The 24,516-nt window shown below is 49.4% G+C and overlaps 1 protein-coding gene across 1 annotated transcript; it reads right to left on the bottom strand.

Annotated features, from left to right (window-relative positions):
- Positions 1-2,609: 2,609 nt before the first annotated feature.
- On the bottom strand, positions 2,610-4,438 carry LOC136552732 (E3 ubiquitin-protein ligase EL5-like). The gene has a single exon (XM_066544298.1). The coding sequence runs from the start codon at positions 3,654-3,656 to the stop codon at positions 2,823-2,825; it is 834 nt and encodes a 277-aa protein (XP_066400395.1). The 5' UTR covers positions 3,657-4,438; the 3' UTR covers positions 2,610-2,822.
- Positions 4,439-24,516: the final 20,078 nt, after the last annotated feature.

The following is a 24,516-nucleotide window of genomic DNA, read 5'->3' as shown; positions in this document are numbered from 1 at the left end:
GCAGGCGCTATCTGTCCCCTTGACCCATTATAATGCGCGTAGTGCACTATCTAATGGTGATGTCAAAGACAAAGCAGCCCTAATCAACAGGCTTTGGGACTCTGACCCAGTGACCCCCATCATTTTGATGGTGGCACTCGAGAGAGAAAAAAGAAAAGAAAGGCTGCCGCAGCGCCGGCGCCGGGGGCCGCAAAAGAAGGCACCCCTGTAATCAGTGTGCCTGTCGTATCTCATCTCATGACGGTCCTGTGCTGTCCGTCGTTTCAGAAAATTCAGAGCCTGCCTGCTGCCCTGTGCCCGTGCGTTTGTTTGTTGTTTTCCGGTTCTGCTGCACATGCCTGCAACTGCGTCCTGCTTTCAAGGGATCGAGAACAAAGGCGGCCCCGCGTGCGCTGCACACCCGAGGCCAGAGCGTAAAAAACGGCTACCCTCCGCCTGGATTCGCTCGGAATATTCAAGACCAGATGCAGAACCTGCCATGGATCATGATGAAGGTGAGAGCATAAACAAGTTTGGCCTCCTTCAAACGCAGAAATATATCAAACCCGTGAGGGAGTTCATGGCTGACAAATTCAAATCAAATTCAGGCTCAGCCATGGCATATGTCGTCCTCCATTCTCCATGCGACCATGCCTAGCCGACGATAACATAACACGGTCTCATATAGGTCAAATTGTAGGAAAAGGTCAACATGGCTATACCGTTGTAAGTTCACGAGGAAATCCATAAGAAGCTGCTATAGGTTAGACTTTGACTGCTACTATTTCCAGGTCATCTTTGTCAGACTCAAACAATGTTTCAACTGCTGCAGCGTTCCCGCGTGTAAGCATGTCCAACTTAGGAAAGCGACGCAATCGTGGATAAGGATAATCGCAATTGTCAATCCTTTTGGAGAGATATATAGGTATTATATTCCTGACACGCCCGGAATCTCAAGCTTATTCTGCCCCCCCTGCCACATCTTCAGAATCCTTTTATCTTCCAAAGGACAGCATCAGATTATACTACTACTACGACACAACGAAGAATCATGGGGGCAAAGGAACCTGTAGGCTGTAGATAGATATCGATGAACCTTCAAGAAAGCCAGCCTCCTCGTGATTGGATTTAAGCCTGAAGAAGGAGCTCGTCAAGCAAGGTGTTAACGATATCGGTAAGCAAGGGCAACGCCACATGATTCAAGGGTTGCAGGTATTGCAGTATGATGACGAAGAGTAGGTCGAAGACTGCAGCGAGCAGGATGATATAGGATTTATATATTGACATGTCTGCAAGAGAGAACCCATCATGAGATGAACAGAACAACGGAGAAAAAGATCGAAACGCAAGAACACGCAGCGGATGCAAATGTATATGGACACGGAAGCTTTAGTATCGGTGCTGATGCGTGCGCATTTGTCCTCGCGTGTGCTCGGCTCTGACGGCGAAATCGCTCGCTCCGAAAGCGAAGAAAAAAGAAGAAGAATTGCCCTGACTGCGAGCTATGGGCTAAGGCCGCTATCTATGGCCCCCACGAGCGCGACACGTTGGTGCGTGCCTATCCGTTGTGGCGGTTTCGGTTGAGCAAACCGAAGTTTCCTTCCTGCTGCATAAATCCACATCGATCGTGTGGCGTCACGCACATCAATCGTCTCATTTGTTTTCCCAGAGCAGAGTTTGGTATAGTCCAGTATGATAATGCTGGCGATTGGCGGATTGGGCCGATCGGCTCATCGACCGTCTCCATTCGCTGGTGGCCTGGTGCTGCCGTTGCTGTTGCTTGTTCGGCCACCTGCCTGGCCCGGCCATGCTTGCTGCTAACTCAACTATCTTCTCCTTTCGGGTCAACTCGCTTCGCTCCTTTGGGCATACAACTGATGCAGCCAAGCCACAATGCATGACGCAGTTACTGGGCAAAACATATATGTTTTCTGAAATAAAGAAGCAAAGCATGCAATTATGCAGGATTATGGCATTGGCTGCGTTGGATTCTTGCGGCTGGTGGTTCAGACTAAGTAGTCGCTTGGAAGACAAGTGCAGAGAATGTTTTCAATGGAACTGGTGTTTTGGTAGTGCATCAGGTGGCTGCGGTGGTTGGTAATGGCGCATTGGGTCATTGGCCAGGGCGTGGCGGGCACAACACATGTACACAACCCCAACCTACCTGTGGGGAGTTCCAGGAACAGGGTGCGGTCAGACACACATGTTCTTCTCAGCTTATCTGCCGTCAAATCTGCAGTTTTGGCGGGTACAGGGCGAGGTCCCTGGGCCTCCTGACAAATGCGGCGTTGTGACTTGCTTAGACGCTTGTGGGGGAGAGATAGGCGACAGGTTTGTTTGACAGCGGCAGCTTGTGGTCAAAACAACATCGACACGCGAGTGACGAAGAGAACAAAGGTGAATGGATATTCTACTCCTGGCAGCTGCCGCAGGCCGCAGCAGACGATTAAACTGAAAGTAACCGACTGCTGAATTCACTGCATGCGAGAACAACTGGAGTGGACGTCCAAGCTTTGATTTTTTTGCTTTCGATTTCTCTCCCCAGTTCAGGCTCTCGGCGTGTTCGCTGGTTGATTTCTGGATTGATTTGGACTGGCTAGTGCTGATTTGTTATGAGAGAAAAATATTGTTGCTAGTTGAATAAGCCTGGCTGAAACCAACAAACGAACATGGTGTCCACACGAGGAATTTACATCAGACGGCTATAAGAATCTGTACATTTCTCTCTTTTTGTTTGGTTGATCATTCTCTCCCTATCGGAGAACACGTACGCGACGCGAAGAAAGGAAGCAAAACTTGTGATGTCACACACAAGGAAACGCCACGAAAGAAACCAAGCAGCCTCACGAACCGGGCTGCGGCGGCTTCACCGGCCGCGACGACGCGCTACTCTCGCCGGCGGCGGCGGCGAGGCCCATCTCGATGTCCCCGCCCGCCTCCTCCTCTTGATAGTGATGATGATCGCAACGATGCGGCGGCTGCGTGGGCGGCGTCGCGCCGCCACACCCAATCAGCCTCAGCAGCCCGCCGCACGCCCGCGCGGCCTCGGCGGCGGCGACCTGCTCCTGCGTCGGCGCCGGCAGAGGACGCGCCGCCGCCGAGTGGTGCTGCGACTGCGAGCGGCCGGTGCTGACCTCGTCCTGGGAGCCGAAGAAGAGGACGTTGGTGGGGAAGTTGGGGTACTCCGGGTCGGCCTCGGGCGTGGGCACGGTGGGCGGCATTGGCGGGTCGTCGACGGCGGGGCACCGGCAGAGCGGGCAGGTGGAGTGGGAGCGGAGCCACATGTCGACGCAGTCGACGTGGAAGCCGTGGCCGCACCGCGGCAGCACGCGCGCCGTCTCCCCGGGCGCCAGCTCCGTGATGCACACGGCGCAGTCCAGCGCCTCGCCCTTGGCCACCTCCCGCCGGGGCAGCTTCGCCATGGACTTCTCGTCGAGCCCGCCGTCGTAGCACCACTCCGTGGCGCCGCCGTCCGGGCGTGTCCCGCCGCCACCGCCGAACACGACGCGCAGCCACGCCCTGACGCCGCCCGCGTGCGGTGGCGGCGGCGGCGCCCCGCCGCGGTACCGCTTGGCGCAGAGGAAGATGTAGAAGCAGAGCACCAGGGTGAGGAAGACCGCCGCCACGGCCGCCAGCATCGTGATCGCCGCCGCGACCGTCGTCGCGGTCACCGCCATCGATCGATGAGCCGATCAGCCTCAACCGCGCTCTCTGCTCGGTCGTTCCGTTCCCTTTCCTTTCCTTCCCTTTCCTTTCCTTGGAAGAAGTAGAACCTTACGCTCCTCGCCTACGGAAGCAGGAGCCTTTGCTGGTGTACCCTTCTGCTCCCGGAAGCTCCTCGACGTTCGCGCCGCGAAGCTCTTGAAGGCAATAAATGTTTTAGTGCTCGTGTCGTGCTGGGGCGTTGGGAATTCGAATGATTAGCGCGGCTACTTATACGAGGGCGGCGCGGGAGTGCAAAGGATATAGTGCTCAAGGCCGGACCAGGGGGGGCCGGGGCCGGGAGAGAAGAAGGCTTGGGCTTGGCTTGGGTTTGGAGGGGAAGGTGAGCGAACCGTGAAGGCTAAGACCAAAGAGGCCTGGCCTTGGACTGGACCTGGAGGAGGGAAAGCGAGCTTGGAGGACGACGACGGTTTCGAAAGCGTTGACGCGAGCGCGAGGCGGCTGTGGAATCAGCAGACCTGGCGCGCGCCGTTGGAACCTCCCGTCCCTCCCACGGCCGTCGCCGTCTAGCCCCCCCGTGATGGCGTCGCCGGCGTACGTCCTGGCTATAGCGCCGCTGCACGGTTGCATCAGATGCAACCAGACGGGCCGGTGAGCCGCGACACCGACCGCTCGCGCGGGCTCCGCCGATGATTGCTGCGCACGGCCACTGGCAGGCGGGGCACTGTAAGTTGACGTCCGCACTCCGCACTTGCGCCAACCCATTCGGCGATGCCGGCTGGTTCGGCTTTCTTTTTTTTTTTTTCTAGCGGGAAGTGTATTTTTCTTTCACAACATTTTAGTCGAAACAGTATTTTTCAGTGTAAACAGTGCATTTTCTATACCAGACGAACAGGACCCGGCTGGTATGAAATGCACTGTTTATGCTAAAAAAACATTGTTCCACCTGAAATGTTATGAGAGAAAAACACTGTTCTGGCTGGAAAAAAAAACCCAAACAAGCCAACTTCTTAGGTCCCGTTAGCTTCACTGAAAAAACAAGCTGAAAACATTGTTCCGATTGATTTGGTGTGAAAGAAAAACACCGTTTCAACTGAAAAAATAAGCTGAAAATATAGATTATAAGATAAGCGAACAGACCCTATGGTCAGCCGAAGGCCCCATGGTCAGCCGAACGGGGGCAGATCTGTCTGTACCATGCATACCGTGCGCCATGTGTTCTAGCGTGGTCTTGGTCTGTACTGTGTTCTTTTGTCGAATGCGCGCCTACTCTGCACCATGTGTAATGCTCGCTGTGTATAGCACTATAGCAGTAAGCCAGTCAGTGAAACTACATGTATTACTCCAGCTAAGGAATGTGATTAGGGAAGAAGATAAGAATATTTTAACGGAGGATGACGGTGGCATGATGCAACCCACCCTGCTTTACCTCCGTGATTTTGTGCAGTGTTCGCTGAGAATGGCGGGAAACGCTCCCAGCGGACTCCAGGAAACGTGGACCGTATGCCGTGAGCGTGTCGCGGGGCCTCCGGTCCGGTCCGGTCCCAGCTGATGGAAGGAATGAGCATGAGCTGCAGGCAAAGGCAATGAGGGTGGGCCGGGGCCGGGTGGAGGTGGACCACCGTGCCTGCCTGCCGTGGGTGGGGAGGTTCGGTATCTAGCGGTTTGTGCTCGACTGCATCCTGTCCCTTTCCCCTTCCGGTTATGCGTTTTCGGAGGAAGCAACTGCCCAACCCCAGCCCCAACTTGTGGACGCCTCTCCGATCCCGTGTCTGCCTCGGATTTTTTTTAGATAGAGTTAGCTGGATTTTCTGGGAAGCAACTGGAGGAGAGGAGTGCCGAATTGTAAGTAAGCGGCCTTATCTAACTTGAGTCCAAAGTCTTGGAAGGTTGACCAAACGTTGCTAAGCTAGCCCAACCCAACTTCATCTAACTCGACTACTTAGTCGTACCAAATTGGCAAATTAAAGGAAAGACTACTTGTTCAGAGCACGACGGACGTGAATCTGCAACGCTGCTGTGAAGGTGTAGTTTTAGCCTTAATTGTTGGCCGAATCAGCTCCCTGAGCAGCAGCAGCAGCAGCGGAGGAGGAGCCCCTGATGCCTAAAACCCTAGCCCCTGGCGGCGCCCATACTGCCGCCGCCACCGGCGCCGGCTGCCTCCTCGGCACCGGCGTCCCCCTACCCTCGCCATCCTCAGGTGCCCACCTCCCCTTCACCTCCTCCTCCATCCCCACCGTGTCCATGCGAGGTGAGGCCCTTCCCCGTCGCCCCGTCGCCGGCCTCACCATCGCCGGCGCCGGCTGCCGCTCCGGCACCGGCGGGCGCCTCCACCTCCCTTCCTCACCATCTGCAGTGCGGCCCCGCCACCGGGGCCGTCGACCTTCGAGCCCAGACCTGGGTCGTCGGCGGTGCCGGCTGGTGCAGGGGACAGCGCTGCGCCACGCCTCCGCCCAATCTCGTCAGATCCGCGTCGTTGGCGACCATGGCCGGCGCTCCTCCGGCACCTTCGTCGTCGGGCACCGCTGCCGCGGCCACCACGCCCAGGTCCGCGGCTGTGGTCGCCCCAGGGACACGCGCGGACTCTGGATCTAACGGCCACGAGTCCTCCGCGGTCCCATCGACGCAGCGGCTGACGAGCCCATCTCGGCCATCTCCGTCGCCACTTGCTGCAACTGCCCCGCCGCCGGGAACAGACGACGCTGGCATGACCAGATCTGTCGCGTCCACGCCACCCCCGCGGCCGCGGCCGGATGATGCCGCCGCCGCCGCCGTTGCAGCACAGTACGCGGAGGCTGGAGCTGGGGAGTGCGCTGCCCCCGCTGCCTCCAACCTCGACGCCTTCCTCGTTCACCCATTCGCCCCCCGCTCTGAGCCCGTGGTCCACCCTTTCCCCTCAAGCCGCGCCCTTCCATCCTGTGGGTAGCGCGGCGGGACGCTTCAAGGCCCGTCGTTGGGAAGACGACGACCTCCTCGACGACTCTGATGTGGAAGAGATGCCAACCGCCTCCACGCCCCCTACCTGGACGTGGTTCATTAGGAGCCGCAACCGCCAAGGACGTCGACACTGCCTGTGATGTCCCTGCCGCGCACCCAACCTCTGGCATCGGGCTGTTGCGGAGCGGCGGGGGGTCGCCAGGGTGCTGGGCGAAAGCCAAGGGAAACGCAGCCAGCCACGCCCACAGCTGCTGCACGGCATGCCGGCTCGGCCAGTGGAGGGCCGTATCCCGGCACGCTAGCTCCTCGGACGGCGTGGACGGGTCTCCGCCCCCAAGCCAATGGGTGGCAGGAGATCCTCCACTAGCAGGAGACGCGACATGTGGCCGCCTCGGCTAGGCCACGAGGGCCAGCAAGCGGAGGCCAACCGGCGAGTCATCGACCACCGAGGCGCATCACGACAGATCTTCACGGCAAATGCCTCAATTGCCTCTCCTCCGCGAATCGGGTGGAAACCTGCAACCTACCCCCAACGATGTCTGCAGTGTAGGGGATTTCAACACATTGCGCGCGACTGCAAGCAGCCAAGGCGCTTGGGCTCTCGGACCTCGAGCAATGCAACAGCCATGGGTCGCTAGTCGCAGTGCCCTCTTCGTGGCACCCGTAACGCCGGCTCCGCTAGGCCGGCGGACCATGGTGGCTCACAAGACTCTGGTGGGGTCAAGTCGAACAACGCTGTTCCTGCCACCGGTGGTCGTCGGCACCGGAGGCGGAGACGGAGCCGAAGACAGAGGCGTCACGGGTGGTCGATAGGGCCGCACAGATAGCTTCGCCCTCCACCTCGGTTGCTGCTGAAGCTCAGCCTGGGCACGGTGAGTTGTCCAGTGAGACGGACATCGTCCAGCCTGACCCGTTGATGCTGACGCTGTATCCGGACGCCACGCATGGTCGCGACATCACGGAGGACCCGATGTTGGAGGAGTTCGTAGCCTTGCTCGCCAGCAGTCGGGTCGTCGCGTGGCCTTCTCTTGAGCGCCTATCGTCACCTCCGGTGCCCCCCCCCCCCCACTTCAAGATGAGGCCCTGGCAGTGACGGCCCCCAGCTGGAGGATGAGGACACTGCGGCAGTGGTCTCCTGTGCGTTGCGGACACCACCTCCGCGCCCCATTCACTGGGCAGTAGATTCACCGAACCTCACGGTGGATGCTGGCCCTCCTAGTTCACCGCCGGTGGATGCCCAGCCGACCGAGAACAACGACGACTCCGCCAAACGCCGCCTCGATAACTTCATCAACGAAGTGACGCGTAAGAGGGACTCTCCACTAATTCGTGAGCCTCCAAAACAGCCTCCTGCTAAGCCAGTGATGCCGTGGCGAATCAGGCAGTTGGCAACTTAGCCCCTCTCTCGAGCACCTGCTTTCAAGCGAGGTGAGGTGCTGATCATGCAGCGTATGGGCTTCACCAAGGGTCCATCAGCGCCATCCGCGTCGGAGCTTGAGGCCTATGACATGCTCTTCGCGCGGCGACCTGACTGCGTCCGAAGTCGAAGCGTTGGAGGAGCTCTTCCTGGCTGTTCGGTCTAGGCAGCTGCGAGGGCGCAAGGCTACCTCCTAGGTCGCGCCATTGTGTCGGTATTGGTAGTTTTTCGTTTAATGTAATATCAAATCTAGAGGTCTCTTACTAGGATGGTTTAGCTACGGCTATGTTAGGTTGACCTCTTTCGGCGCTCGATACAAGTGCGTTGTATGTTTATCTAAACTCTTCTACTTAATACAATAATACGCAAAGATTTTACGTATTCGAGAAAAAAAAAAGCCTTAATTGTTGGCCACAGTACAGTAACTAGGTGCCGTTCTGCCTGGAGCCTGGGCGACCACAGCCTGAACCATCATGGGACTTGGGGATAACCGATAGTACTGTGGTACGAGGCTGGACTGGACGACAAGTCGACAACCTCGGTCGGCAAGTCCTCTGCGGAAGTTGAAGCCGAGTTGAACATTCCAGGTCCACGTACGGCTGCTGTCCTTGCAGTTGCTGTGCCCCGATCCGGTCATCCAGATAAACCCAAGCCAAGTCCTCGTTGCCGCCTGCACCCAAGCCACAGACGCTTTCAACAACAGCCAGGTGGATGGAAATGGAAGCGCCAGGTGCTCTGAACCGAAACCGCAAGGGCCTCCGCTCCTTCGCCGAATCAGCGGCTTACTCGACGGCCGCAGCGGACGTGGCGTGGGCGGCGTGGCTGGCGGGCCGCTCTCCCCCGCAACCGCAAGCGACCCTTATCCGGCGCCGCGCCGGGGGTCTCGGCAACGACGGGGGCGTTGGTGGCCATGGGATCGATCGATGGGTCCGAGTCCGGCAGCGCGCACGGACGGGGACAGCGACGGGAGTTGTCCATGCCCGGGCCGGGGGCCCGTTCCCGTGTGTGACTGCTGACCGCTGCACCGCGCCCATGACTCCGGTGTTTCTGGCAGTTTGGACTTTGGAGGGGCGTTGGATGAATGGAATACCCATGCAGGTCGGCTAAAGGCGGGCAGGGGACGCTAAAGCACGCCACGCTTGGGATGGGAATTAGCCTGGTGCGCGCGCCATCATGCCGGGAGCCCCGTTTGCCATCTTGCCGACCCACCCAGGTCAGGACCCAAGGCCGCAGCTCGCCGCCGCGGCCCCGGGGCTAGCTCCGGCCGGGCATGGCTCTGCTTGTGCTCAGTCCATCATCGATGCCACGGCGGCCGGACCTTTTTGACCGCTACAAAGCGGAAGCGGCCTTTCTTGCTGCGGCAGTGCGGCGCGCTTTTCGTAGACAAGAGCGGGGCCGGGGCGGCCCAGTACCGTAGTATCGGTAGGGCCCGGCGACCTCCGCTTGCTTGGATTGGATCGTACATGGCGTGCAGCTTGGATATACCACTACGTACAGCGTGCTAGGCACAGTAAGTACAGCACACGCGTGCTCTGCTTCGTTCTGTAAACTTTTGCAAGCCTATATAGGTTGCAGCGTATTGGGACATCTATCTATCCGTCGTCGCGTCTTGGTTGTGATGCACATATACTCCCTCACTCAGTTCCCGAATAAATTAATTTTAGAGTTGTAATTTTTTATGTTTACCAAATTTATTAAAATATAAATATTTATAAACATGGTTTATTGTGTATCTAATAATACTAATTTGACGTCATAAGTATTAGTGTTTTTCTATAAATTTGGTTAAACTTAGAAAAGACCGACTTAAGATAACTCTAATAATAATTAATTTATTCAGAGACGGAGGGAGCAGTAGGTTGTGCCTGACCAGCTAGCCCTTAATGTCTGTAGTACATCCGTTACCAATTGTAAGCTATTTTATTTTATAATAAATTACAATTTTGTACCCTTAACCAAGTTTATAGAAAAAAATATACCAACACTTAATACATTGGACTATATACACCATGAAATATGCTAGGATTTTAATCTAGTGCGTGCGGTCCGATTCAGTATAAAACTTTTGTTAAAAATAATAAAGCTGGTATCTCCAGCATCGGATCTTGGGCTTCGTTAGATTTTCAATAAAGCCAGGTGAATGCCTTTGATCTAAAAGTTACCATACAAATATATAATTTACTAAAATATGAGAACAAGCACATTTAAAAAGTCTTACAATTTCTTTTTGAAATGAGCAGTACACTCTGATGCTTATTTAAAAGTAGCTTACTAGCCACCTTAATGCCTATAATACTCTTGCCCAAAATTCTAGGATGGTTTGTAGCGCACACGGACCAACCCCTGGCTCCACCACTAGAAATATATCTTAACAACAATTTCAGTTGGTATTTTACCATTCTTCTAAACTTGATCAAAGTTAGATAAGTTGACTTAAGATAATAAAACTAAAACAACTTAGGAAGTATGTTATATGTACCGTTGCTTCTGCAATTATTGTTATACGATCCGTGCCTCCCTAGTGTTGTACATGCATGTGCGCCATCATGTCACGTTGTATCCCATCCCAGGAATCGTGGTGCCAGCTTGGGTGGCGCAATGGCAAGATCGTTCGGTACCATATCATTTCTTAACGCCGTGGAATGCGCCGTATCATCATCATGCGAAAACTTCGGCGCATTCCACTAGTAAAACACATTACTAGAGTAGAGTACTACTATGTCTACGTATATACTCCTACTTCTCCATCACTTGAAGTGCAGGGCAGCAAGCAACACCATCATCGGTGAGGCAGTGAGACTCCTGTAGCTGTACTAGCTAGGCTGTAGCCACATACATGAATTCTTGATCTCTTGCATGTGTTATCTTGTAGTGATTGTATAAACGTATGTTGTCCTGTAGTGATTGTCATCGGTAGCTACAAGAATTCCTCATCATCGATTAATGAAAGAACCAAGTATGAGTCCATATAGTTTAGGTTAACTGTTTTGTCATAATAACAGTCCTTTTCTCCATCTCTACTCATCTCCTCACTTGGCGTTAATTTGTATGCATAGTAGTCCTTCTAGTTCCGGTCACAAGAGAGCACAAGGGGTGGACGATGGTGAGGACGACCAAAGCCGCAAGAAGGCGGCGTCCTAGCCCGTTCTCCACGACGGTTTGTTCGAGTAGTATATGCAGCAAGGAGAAGAAGAGGAGAGAGATAGCAGTGTAGGTGGTGTGCTTGCGTTTACTATGAGCGTCGCCTTGCTACATTGTTGAGCTTGCCTCCTCACTCTCAAGCCTCCCACGTTCAAGGTGAATTGATTGATTATCTTCTTCCCTTCCTGATAGATATCTCATCTGCTGATGCAAATTTGATGATCATGTTATGTATTTGCCCCTTGTTTCTCACCACAGTGCGATGCTGGGCACCGCGTGTACAGTTCCTGCCGGGACAGCCACAGCGTGAGGCGCCTCCTACACCGACCGCGTCAACTTGGGCCACTTCGTTAACATCCTCACAATATTTTGTCACAAAAAGTATCGGCATACATGTTCTTTTATTGGCTCCGCATTAACTTCAATTTATTTTCTAACAAAAATAATATCGGGCGTACATGTTATTTTACTGGCTCCGCACTAACTTTGATTTATTTTCAGACAAAAAAATATCATGAGAGTGTACATGAGGTTGTAGATGTGGGGTGTAGGACTTACATATTACTAATCTTAAATCTTACAGGATCAGATATAATGATATCTAGATCGAATGCGTATTATAGGGAAGAGCCCCTTCAAAAAAAAACTCGCTCTCTTTTATGGTGTGTAATCTGAACTTATAAGAAGGGTTCACACTTCTTTACGTGTATACCTACAACACTTAGCTCTTCATACCCATTCTACCATGTCATTGTCTTCTACATGGGTTAGTTTTTTTGGTGTATGGAACCCCTATATATAATGTTACTTGACCATTGGATTGGTGCCAAGTGCCAACCAATTAAACACCCTACAAAAATATCATAATTGTAGAACATTCCACACTTCCAGATATATCATGGTGAAGTGTAGAAGAGGACAGAATCATCAACATGATATTGCTTATAATTAATAAATGGTTCTATTGTTATTTGTAATGAGATAACACTCATCATCAATCTCTTTTGGCATGTTATTTGCAATATCATCCTGCTCCATGATAGGACAACAAGCACCTAATGAAGTGTCTTCGAGTATTCTGAGCATCAAGCGCTGAGGACAAGGAAAATCTGTGTCAACATGTCTGGATGACAACATGGATTGGCTACATACATAGAAATCATAATTATGTCCGGAAAAGACAACCAACCTATGATAATTCTTGTGTACCCAACAACCTGTGATTTTTTTTATTTTTAACATTTTTTTAAACTATTTTTAAAACCGACACTGTTTTTTCAAAACTAACACTTTTGGACGTGCCAACTGACGTGGCGCGGCCAAACCACTCAACCGCGCCATGCATGGCGGCGTGGCTAGGCTGCCACCGTGGTAGCGACGGGTGACGTGGCCCAGCTCTGCCGCGTCACAGATCACAGCGCGACACCGACACAATATATGACAGACAGAACCACCCAATCTAATGCCTCCCAGGAGTACTTGTCTTCCATTAGACACTAAGTACTCAAGGGAGAACACCAAATTACGCGGTTCTGTCGAGCACACCCCAAGGGAGAACCCAAAAATCTATATTTTTCCATCAGGATCACAAATAAGAGAATAAATCTTACAACGTTTTAGCCATTTCTTACATCACTTTCCATAGAACATCAGAGTATAACATTTGTTATTTATAATAGCGGAATATGAACATGTCATCAGAGTTATGAACAATTTAATTTAACATCGAAATATAAACATGTGATCAGAGTTACAACGAAAATAAATAGCTATTCATGACATGATTAAGCTATGACAACAGATTATAAAACTTCCATTTATAAAAAAAATTTAGTGAGAGTTATAAATAAAAACTATGATCGTAGCGTAAAAGAAACCTCTCTGAGCCCACCAGGAGGAATCCACACACAAGAGTCAGCTCTAGCATTCGCCTGTCACCTGCAACAGGGGGAAATAAAACCATGAGTACTCAATTGTACTCAGCAAGACTCACTCGACATGAGGAAAGAAAAGACTCCAATGATATGCAAGGCTATCTGACTTGTGGATTTATTGCATCTGTAGAAAGCATTACTAAGCGTGCGTCCTTATATTCAATTTTATTAGCAGTCATCATTAGTTCCTTAACTAACCATTCTACGTAAACACTTGTGCTACTTTCAAGCAGGTGGTAAGCAATCAGATTCATTTTACCATCTTTCATCTTTCAGTTCTTACTACGGTGCTAGATTATAGACAAGTCGTACCGGATCGCTGGCGATTCACGAATCAATGTGCCTAGCTGGATACCCCAAAACACACGCCCCGCTTGTACCCCAGACACAAGCAGGATCAACCCACCACTCTCCTATCACGGGGTCCAGGTCCCCGTCCAAACTTCAACTCGAAGCCTCCGCTCCTAAGTCCCGGACTCAATGCGGTGCTTAGACCTCCACCATCCCCGCCTCCAATTAGTCGGTCCGAAAAGAGACGAAAGCCACGACAAGAGAGCAACAAGCCTTCCCTGCGTCCATACACAAGTATGTGTTCGGGATAAAAAGTCTGTGACCTGCTTAGAACCCAATGTAACAGCCGGTCCTTAACCGACACAGGCGGAACAAATGCAATCCGAGCCTTGCTCGAATGCCAAACCAAGTCCAAATCCAAAGTACCATTCCGTCCGGTCTCCAATTATCATTCATATATATATATATTCCAGGTGATAATAATTTAGTAACAATAATAATATATTTCCTATCTCTCGCGAGTGACAGACAATCACTCGACTTCTACCAGAGTCCTATAGCATAGAAATCTACACGATCCTGTCATACTAGTACGACTCAATTTTGGTTTCTACCACCTTCTTCGGCCGCGGTGGGATTCTTTGGATCACAAATCTCAATTTTGGTTTCTACCACCTTCCACACTTTTCTATTGATTGACTTGATGTGTGTGGTCATCTTTGATTTCCAATACGGATAATTTGTGCCATCAAATTGGGGTGGCTTCTTGGTGCTGTTGATTTGAGCCATTTTTACACCGAAGGTTGTTAAGCCTCAAATCATGGTGACCTCAGCTCTGATACCACTTGAAAGATCCTAATGGCTAGAGGAGGGTGAATAGCCTATTAAAAAAACTACAACAACACTTAACAAATCAGTTAGACAATTATGAGGCGAAGCAAGTGTTGCGCTAGCCTACTAAAATAGCAAGCCACCTACCATAATTCTAGTTTATATAGTTTCTATCCACACAATAGCTATGACACTACACTAAGTTAGTGTGCTCTCAAAAGCTAACTAAAGAGCCACACTAACTAAACTAACAAGCTCTCACAACTAGCTACACTAAAGAGCTTGACAACTAGTTTGCGGTAATGTAAAGAGAGTGAGCAAGATGTTTATACCACCGTGTCGAGGAAGGAGCCAGACAATCACAAGAATGAATACCAATGAAGACCATTCACCTCGGAATCAAATGTGACACAATGATTTTTTATCGAGGTTCACTTGCTTGCCGGTAAGCTACTCCTCGTTGTGTGGCGATTCACTCACTTGGAGGTTCATGCGCTAATTGGCATCACACGCCAAACCCTCAATAGGGTGTCACACAACCAACATTAGATGAGGATCACACAAGCCACGAGCAATTCACTAGAGTACCTTTTGGCTCTCCGCCGGGAAAAGGTCAAGAACCCCTCATAATCACCACGATCGGAGCCAGAGACACTCACCACCCTCCGCTCGATGATCCTCGCTGCTTCAAGCCATCTAGGTGGCGGCAACCACCAAGAGTAACAAGCGAATCCCACAGCGAAACACGAACATCAAGTGCCTCTAGATGCAAACACTCAAGCAATGCACTTGGATTCTCTTCTAATCTCACAAAGATGATGAATCAATGATGGAGATGAGTGGGAAGGCTTTGGCTAAGCTCACAAGGTTGCTATGTCAATGTGAATGGCCAAGAGAGTGAGCCTGAGCCGGCCATGGGGCTTAAATAAAAGCCTCCACGAAAATAAAGCCGTTATACCCCTTCACTGGGCACAACATGGGGTGACCAGACGTTCCGGCCATATCGATCAGACGCTGGACCTCAGCGTCCGGGCACAACATGCCATGTGTCTCCTCTCTTCAAATATTGATCGCCTGATCTCAACAGTCAAGTGACGACCAGACATAACAGCTCAAAGTGACCGGACGCTGAACCCCAGCGTCCGGTCATTTCCAGTAAGCATCCAGAGACGACTTTTCACGACTGGACGCGTCCAGTCATGCTTGACCGGACACAGCTAGCATCCGGTCACTCGGCGACTCCTCTATCCACTGCCACGTCAGTAGGACCGGACGCACCTAGTCAGCGTTCGATCACTGAGTGACCCAGCGTTCGGTCAGAGACCGATGCTGCGCGCCCTCTGCTGCCAGTCTGCCACTGACCGGACGCGCCGATCCAACCGAGACCAGCGTCCGGTCACCTACAGTAACCTTCGTCTTTTTTGTCTTGGGCGCTGATGGCACCATCGAACTGTCCGCACTCTACGGGCAGACACTATGCCGGTGAAGTTCCTAACCCTTGCTCAAATGTGCCAACAACCAAGTGTATCACCTTGTGCACATATGTTAGCATATTTTCACAAACATTTTTCAAGGGTGTTAGCACTCCACTAGATCCTAAATGAATATGCAATGAGTTAGAGCATCTAGTGGCACTTTGATAACCGTATTTCGATACGAGTTTCACCCCTCTTAATAGTACAGCTATCGAACCTAAATGTGATCACACTCGCTAAGTGTTTCGATCACTAAAACAAAATGGCTCCTACTATTTATACCTTTACCTTGAGCCTTTTGTTTTTCTCTTTCTTCTTTTCAAGTCCAAGCACTTGATCATCACCATAGCATCACCATCATCATGTCATGATCTTCATTTACTTCACCACTTAGAATGTGCTACATATCTCATGATCACTTGATAAACTAGGTTAGCACTTAGGGTTTCATCAATTCACCAAAACCAAACTAGAGCTTTTACCATGAGAGGTGCCTTTTCTTTCAGTGGATCGACAGTGCAGACAAGTTTGACCCTAGGTACCTCCTTTTCGATGATTGGTGTAGAGAGAGACATCCACGTGAGTACTTCCAGCGGTGGGTTCCACCCCCTAACCCCCCGCCAATGACGGCTAAGGAGAAGCACCTAGCCACAGTTAGACAACTCGAGGAACCTCCTCTGTGTGAATGCGGAGATTGAGCTGTGATAAACCCTGAGAACACGTTGAAGTTTGTGTGTCCAAACAAACACGAAGTAAGTGGAAAGTGTATCTGTTTAAATCTTTATCTCTATATTTGTGCGTGTACTAATGTATTCTCTTGTAGCGTTATGGATTTGCGAAGTGTCGTTTCAATGAGTGGCTCTACGGTCCTAAGAATCAATGGCCGGAGCCACCAAAGGCAAAGAAAAAGAAAGAAAGAAAGGTTAATTTACAAAGCACCTCTAGTCAAGTACGAATGTGGTGTGAAATCCAACTATGGTCTAGTCCCTTTGGAGCTTAGAATAGGCCATTATTGCGGCCATATGGTTGATTATGATGAGGTTGGTTATTTTTGTGGTAAACATAAAATCGTATTTTATTTCTTTTGCTAAGATATATATGATATAATTTTTTGTTTGAACAGAACACTAGGAAATGCAGGTGGAAATGTTATGATGGTCAAGCTAAGTTCTTGGATGAACTGAAGGGGAGGCAAGTAATTGCACGAAAGAGGGGATATGGACCTGACTACATCAACCTATTTGTTAAACATCACAAAAACAAGATGCATGAGTTTGCTAGACAGCGCGGTATTCGTAACCCGATCGATGATGGGCTTGACAAATAGGGATTCGAGAGACGAAGGGCGTTAGAGGAGGAGAGGGCAAGGAAGGGGGCAAGGGAGGAGACAAGAGTATAGATGCAGGTCTTGAATGACCATATTATTGCATTATGTGCTAGTGAGTGCTTGAAAGCCTTTTTATTTTTGCGGCAGCAGCGTGCTCTCGTCCTCGCGACGGCGGCGTTCGTCCTCACGGTGGCGGCGCTCATCCTCGCGGCAGCAGCGTACGCTTATCCTCACGGCGGCGGTGCTCGTCCTACCGGGAGCAGCGTGCTCTCGTCCTCATGGCGACGTTGCTCGTCCTCGCGGCAGCAGCATGCGCTCACTCTCGTGGGGGTGGCACGCTAGACTAGGCCAGGAGGTGGGTGCCGCGGGCGCTTGCCTCGGTGGCGGCGGCGGGTGGATGCGAGATAGTTGGAGGGGCGCATGACAGTGGGGAGCGGTGTATAGCGGCGGCTCGACAGTGAGGGCGGCGTAGTGAGGGTGGTGGCGGGCGGGCATGGCGCGGCAGTGAGGGCGGCGGTGGGCACGGCGGCGTGTGTGGGGCGGTGGCCGTGTGTGGCGCGGCGGCGGGCGGCGGCATGCGTGGCTCGGCGGCGACAGTCGCGGGCGCGGTAGTGGCGCGGCGGCAAGGGCGATGGCGGGAACGCCGGCAGGCAGCGGGCGTGGCTTTACTGGGGTCGAGTGAGAGAGATAGAGAAAGGGAAGAGAGAGCCGCGTCGTGGGCCTTTATTGGGGCCTGCCGCGCCGTGCACGATGGCGCGTCGGTGATGCGCCGTGATCTGTGGCGCAGCAGAGCTAGGCCACGTCACCGGTCGCTGCCACGGTGGTAGCCTGGCCGCGCCGCCATGCATGGCGCGATAGAGTGGTTTGGCCGTGCCATGTCAGTTCGCGCGTCCAAAAGTGTTAGTTTTGAAAGAAAAAAAATCAATTTTAAAAATAGTTTAAAAAAGTGTTAAAAATAAAAAAAAATCCAACCTGTCATGTCATACTCTATTGAATGCAAGTGTGGCAACTCCAGGTACCATCCCGATATTTTTTTTTCTTTCAGGTGAGGAAAATGTTTATCATAGCTTTGACTCTGTCGATGACGATAAAAGAAATAACTACCCAGTTGACTCTCTGAACTCCATCACTCCAAATGGTCTCCCCCACATGAGTTCAAAGTAAAACCAACTACCATATAATCCTTCTCTGCGATTTTGATCCTAACAATGGTTTGTGCAATGGAATGAAACAAATGGTTAGAGCATTCCATGACAATGCAATTGATGTAGAAATAGTTGGTGGGCAGCATGCAGGCAAAAGGTTGTTCATGCCTAGGATTCCTATGTCTCCATTTGATGATATTTCACTTCCTTTCAAGAAAGAGGAAACAATTCCCAATTCTCCTAAGTTTTGCAATGACCATAAATAAAGCTGAGGGGCAAACCATCCCAAATGTTGGGATCTATCTTCCAAAGCCTATGTTCTCACATGGGTAGCTCTATGTTGCATTGTCGAGGGTGTGTGTGTGTGTGTCCAGGCAAACAATAAGAATTTGGCTAAACCAGAGAAGGAATTAGATCCAACAGAGAAGACGTGGTAAAAGGTGGTAAATAATGTCCTAAATGGCTATTTCTTAATAAATCTTAATAAATGCTTCATATTTAATCTTTGTTGGCATATGTGTTTATTGCAGCTATATGCCATGAGTTACATTGGAGCTCAATAGATTGACATTTGGGCCATCTTGTGGAGATGGTCCTAGGCCTAAAGATGTTGCAAAAGAGTCCTTTGCTTTAGGTTAAATCCTCCTTTTTCCTGCTTTTATGCTTCCCGATTGGCCCTAAACTATCAGCGTGTGCTTACCTTTTGCTCGAAATTACTTTCACCACAACAAATGACAGTGCCCTAGAATGTAGAGAAGTACCAAACATCAGCATGATGGCTAATTTGCCCCATCTACAAATTACTTTCACCTACAACTAGCCATACCTGTAGATGGAGCAAGAGTGTGGATACAAAAAATAATTGTATCCAAGTTTACTAGAAAGTACATCCTAAAAATTGTACAAGCATTGGTGTACTTTATAAAAATCAATGCTATTGATACATGAGAAGCTAAGGTTAATGGTTTTGCTTTTGTGTGTAACTCATAACATGGAGAGAAATAGAAAGAGGAAACTAAAATGAATATTCTGAGTTCAGACTTCGGAATAATTACTGATATGATACTATTTCACTCACACTATTTCCATTGGTATGGAGCGAAGGATATACTTTTATCACATTTACCAAGCTGCTCAAGCATGCCCATTTCTATCATTGCAGCATCCTTGTAATGCCACTGCTGATCTTCATAGCCACCATTTCTTTCCTTTTCCTATCCCAACACTTCAACATCTGACCAAAGGTGTGTGATGTATTCCAAACATACACATTCAGTTATGAACATAACATGTTGCATGTATTGCATAGCATGCCCAATGGGAGTTAATCAATTATCTCAGAAGACATGGCCATCCAAATCGACCTTCTCTCAATTTTGCATTGATCTTATCTGCAACTGCAAACATGAAAATTTTGCATTGATCCCTTTTTTTCATTTTATAATCAGTTGTGATCGAGTCTGTCCTTCCTAACTTATGTGTTCCAAATAGGTAAACATATTCTGCTGTGAGTTTATACTTGACTATCCATATTCAGATTTTTATGTGATAATATTGTATTTCTATCGCTCATTCAGTTCTTGAACTGTGCAGTATGGCATCTTTTTAAAAAATTTCACAAAAATTAGAGGAAGATGGCTCAAGGAAAAATAATTGCCTTATTATGTTTAAATGAGGCACAACTAGATCAATATTATTGATTTCATAGCACAGGCACACTACCAGCGTTAGCATAGCGTAAGGCCAATTAACTTTCGGACTTAACGTGACCTCTAATAGCACCGACAATCCCACGGTACGGCACGATACGGTACGGTAACCAATCAGCGTGGCAGCAACTTGAATCCAACATGGGTTCCGCGATCTGGGCCTCGTTTAGATTGAGGTTATGAATCAGTATTTGGCACTGTAGCACTTTCATTTGTATTTGACAATTATTGTCCAATCATAGCCTAACTAGGCTCAAAAGATTCGTCTCGTAATTTACAATCAAACTATGTAATTAGTTATTTTTTTATCTACATTTAATACTCCATGCATGTATCTAAAGATTTGATGTGATGGAGAGGGGGTGAAAAAACTTACGATCTAAACAAGGTCCTGGGTTCTTTTGGTTTTCAGTGCCCGCGCGGCCGACATCCACGGGACCAGAAGCCCAGGACGGACGTGTCTGGTCGGGTACAAAGATTTTTCCTAGAGTACTACGAGTGTCCTTACGTTGCAACGGACGTGACATAAATTAAATAAAATGTTGGTTAATCAAGTCAAAATTAAGAATATATCAATTTAATTTTTCACATGTATTATATCATGATAATGTTTAGAAACACATTCATTATCGTAATGAATCTGAAATAAAAGCTAGTCTTGGAGCTTGTTGTCTGAAAGTTACGACAAACATTAGTTGTCTCAAAGGCTGAAAATTTATTGCTAGGCATCGAATTGAATTTATCCGTGCTCTGCCTTGCCAAAACATGTATACTCGGACTTACAATATCCTAGCTCGCATGAGGCATGGCAATAATTCATTTTTTAGAAAAAAAAAAGTATTTGTTGTCAACACGCAACGCGAAGGGCGACGAACAAGATTTGGATCACGATCATGGTCATTGCGTGGTGATATTCGAATAAATTCATTTCTCTTTCCATAATTCTCTTTCCGTTTTATTCTATTTTATTTAGTTGCCTTCCAGTGTCTTCATACGGTGATTATTTGCCTACCGATGATTCCGTGAGTTTTATTTCATTTTATTTACTTGCCTTCCAGTGTCTCCATGCGGTGCTTATTTGCCTACCGGATATGGATCGTATAAGATTATTTGCCTGTCGGATATGGATCGCATGAGTGTTTTGGTCCTGTGAGGTAGATGTTGACAATTTATATGTTTTAGTTGTAACGAAGAGATAGAGATAGAGATAGAGATAGAGATAGAGACGGAGAAGAGATATAAACGCCGCCTAACCACACCAGTGAGGCAGTGACGGCACCTTGGCTGTATTAGCCCTTACTTTTGGCCGAGCTAATTAGGAGCGGGCCACTTGGCAGACTGGGTGGCACCATGTCCACCATGCTTTCATCTGCCCACCACGATTCATTGAGGCGACCGTGCCAAGAAATCTGGGACGGTGGACGGAAGCTTGGCCGATTGCGTTGCGTCAAGGACGGCATGATCGAGCAGGCCCGGCCACAAGCCCACAATCACGGCAGAATCATGTAGTGACAGTACCTGCACTCGTGCGCATGACCCAGCAGCAGCCAGCGTCCAGCGGTATGAATGATTTTGCCGGGACCCTTTGCTCCGTCGCATCCCATCGTCTCTCTCCCTGCGTTGCTTGAGCGTGTCTTGAAAGCTTGCCTTGTAAAAAAGTGGTGGGGACTCTCTCATTTGGTGCGAGCGAACGAGCGAGCGAACAAATGTCTTTGCTGCTTCTTGCTTGGAACTGAGGAATCCCCCGTCGCGGTACCACGAATCTTGAGCGTCTTTTCGCCAAAAATGACATTTGTTCGAAAATTCACAAGGCTGGGCGTAGCCGTATCGAAAGTATGGGCCATAGTAACCATTTTTTTTAAGAATCTGGGCCATAGTAACCTAGCCGTCTCTCATAGACCTTTTTACGGGCTTAACTTTCGTAAAAGTCCGCTTTTTCTTCCTGAACCCTAAAACCGGGCAAAACATCTCTCTCAACTTTTAAAGCCGTTCATCTTATCTCCCTGACCCTGTTATAAGCAGTTTTGAAGGCGATTTTGTTCTTTTCTTTTTTATTTATTTCGGCTGAATCTTTAAAAAATCATAGTAAATCAAAGAAAAATCATAAAATAGAAAATCTAATTTTGTTGCACTCCACATGAGTAGATCTACACAGTGAATATATAATATGGCATACTTCAGTACAAAATTTTTTGTTGTGGCTTTAGATCTATGCTTTTCTATAATTAATTAGAATAATTCATAGCTGCAATTTCTATGGTCCAATTGTGATGAAATTTTTATGGTGGGCTAATTATTGTGAACTGTAGTAAAAATTTCATACTCATTGGATCATATATAGCTTAGTTATAGATTTATTTATATTTAACAAGCATAAACCTAAATAAAATCTATAACTAACTCATACATGATCCAATGAGTATGAAATTTTTACTACAGTTTAAGCATACAATAATTAGTTCTCCATAAAAATTTCACCACAATTGGACCATAGAAACTGCTGCTATGAATTATTCTATTTAATTATAGAAAAGCATAGATCTAAAGCTACAGTAAAAACTTTATACCAAAACATGCCATATTATATGTTCACTATATAGATCTACTCATGTGGAGTCCAACAAAATTAGATTTTTTATTTTATGATTTTTCTGTGATTTACTATGATTTTTCAAAGATTCAACCGAAATAAATAAAAAGAAAAAGATAAAACCGCATTCAAAACTGCTTATAACCGGGTCAGGGAGGTAAGATGGACAGTTTTAAAAGTTGAGAGATGTGTTTTGCCCGGTTTTAGAGTTCAGGGAGGAAAAATGGACTTTTGCGAAAGTTGAGGGAGATAATGCGGACTTTTTCCCTTTTTGCGCGCTTGATCAGGCCCAGGTGGACAGATAGTTGGGCCTGCCCTTCATTGGGCCATGTCGCTTTCTCTCCTCTGGGCCGATCTGCTGCTTGAGCTTAACAAGGCTCGGGAAACATATTTGCACGTGGACGTGGTAGCAAGAGAAACCAGAGCCCAGAGGTTTCAGACGCTAGACCAAAAATGTCAACCTCTGAAGCTGACATCGAACTCGGTTACTACGGTCAGTGCATCCGTACGTGGCACTGTCCTGTCAATCAATTATTGAATCTCGCTTATTGATGCAGGAGGAAGAGATGAAGTGCATGGTTGCACTCACTAGAGCCACTGCACGAGTCAACACAAAGAGGTGAAAACACTGCACTGCACTGAAGTGAACTATCAGCACTGTAGAATAACACCGCACACCCTAATCAGGGGGTGGCCTTCATTATATAGCCTAATAGGCTAGGGTTACAATGTACACAGGCCAATGGGCCATACGCCCAATATAGGATGTTATAATTACATTCTAACACCCTCCCTAAGCGGGAGTGTCACGAACACAAAGACTAGACCTAAAGTCAGTGAACAACTGTACAGGTAACCCTTTGGTCATAATGTCCGCGAACTGATGAGATGATGGAACATGGAGCACCCGAACCTGTCCCAAAGCAACCTTCTCACGGACGAAGTGAATATCTATCTCAATATGCTTCATGCGACGATGATGAACTGGATTGGCGGTCATGTAGACAGCACTAACATTGTCGCAGTAGACGATCGTCGCCGAAGAGATGGGTGCGTGGAGCTCCTGAAGTAACTGACGAAGCCAACAAGTCTCAGCCACAGCGTGTGCAACAGCACGATACTCAGCCTCCGCACTCGAACGAGAGACCGTAGTCTATCGTTTAGAGGACCAAGAGACTAAATTGTCGCCGAGGAAGACACAATACCCTGAAGTGGAGCGCCGAGAGTCGGGACAGCCAGCCCAATCAGCATCGGAGTAGGCAGTCAAGCTTGTGATGCTGCCTGTGCCGATGTGAAGCCCGGTGGACAGGGTGCCTTTGACATACCGCAGGACACGCTTGAGCATCGCAAGATGAGGCTCTCGCGGGTCGTGCATGAAGAGGCAAACCTGCTGAACTGCATAGGCAAGGTCCGAACGAGTCAGCGTGAGGTACTGTAGAGCACCAGCGAGGCTGCGGTACTGAGTGACATCCACCACCGGAGCGCCGTCCATAGCTGAGAGCTTGGCCTGAGTGTCAACAGGAGTCGCCGTAGAGTGACACTCAGCCATGCCGGCGTGCTGGAGCAGGTCCACAGCGTACTGGCGCTGAGATAGGAAGAGGCCATCAGCCGAACGCGTGACAGAGATCCCGAGGAAGTGATGAAGATCGAGATCTGTCATGGCAAACTCGGAGTGAAGAAGCTCGGTGAGGCGTCAAAGAAGCGAGGTCGACGAGGCTGTCAGGACGATGTCGTCGACGTAAAGTAGCAAGTAGGCGATGTCAGATCCCACTGTGTAAACAAAGAGGGACGTATCGGAGGCCGAAGCTGTGAAGCCAGACCACCGGATGAAGCCGGAGAACCGCTAGTGCCACGCCCTGGGCGCCTGCTTGAGTCCGTATAAGGACTTTTGCAGGAGGCAAACATGGTCGGGAGCTGTCGGGTCGACGAAGCCGGGCAGCTGCTGACAGTAGACCGTCTCGTTCAAATGGCCGTGGAGGAAGGCGTTCTTCATGTCCAGTTGATGGATCGGCCAGGAACGAGAGGCGGCGATGCTGAGGACGACCCGGATGGTGGCCGGTTTGACAACCGGACTGAA

This window comes from Miscanthus floridulus, chromosome 4 (assembly GCF_019320115.1).
Source record: "Miscanthus floridulus cultivar M001 chromosome 4, ASM1932011v1, whole genome shotgun sequence".
Taxonomy (NCBI): domain Eukaryota; kingdom Viridiplantae; phylum Streptophyta; class Magnoliopsida; order Poales; family Poaceae; genus Miscanthus; species Miscanthus floridulus.
This window is presented reverse-complemented; position numbering and strand designations above follow the sequence as displayed.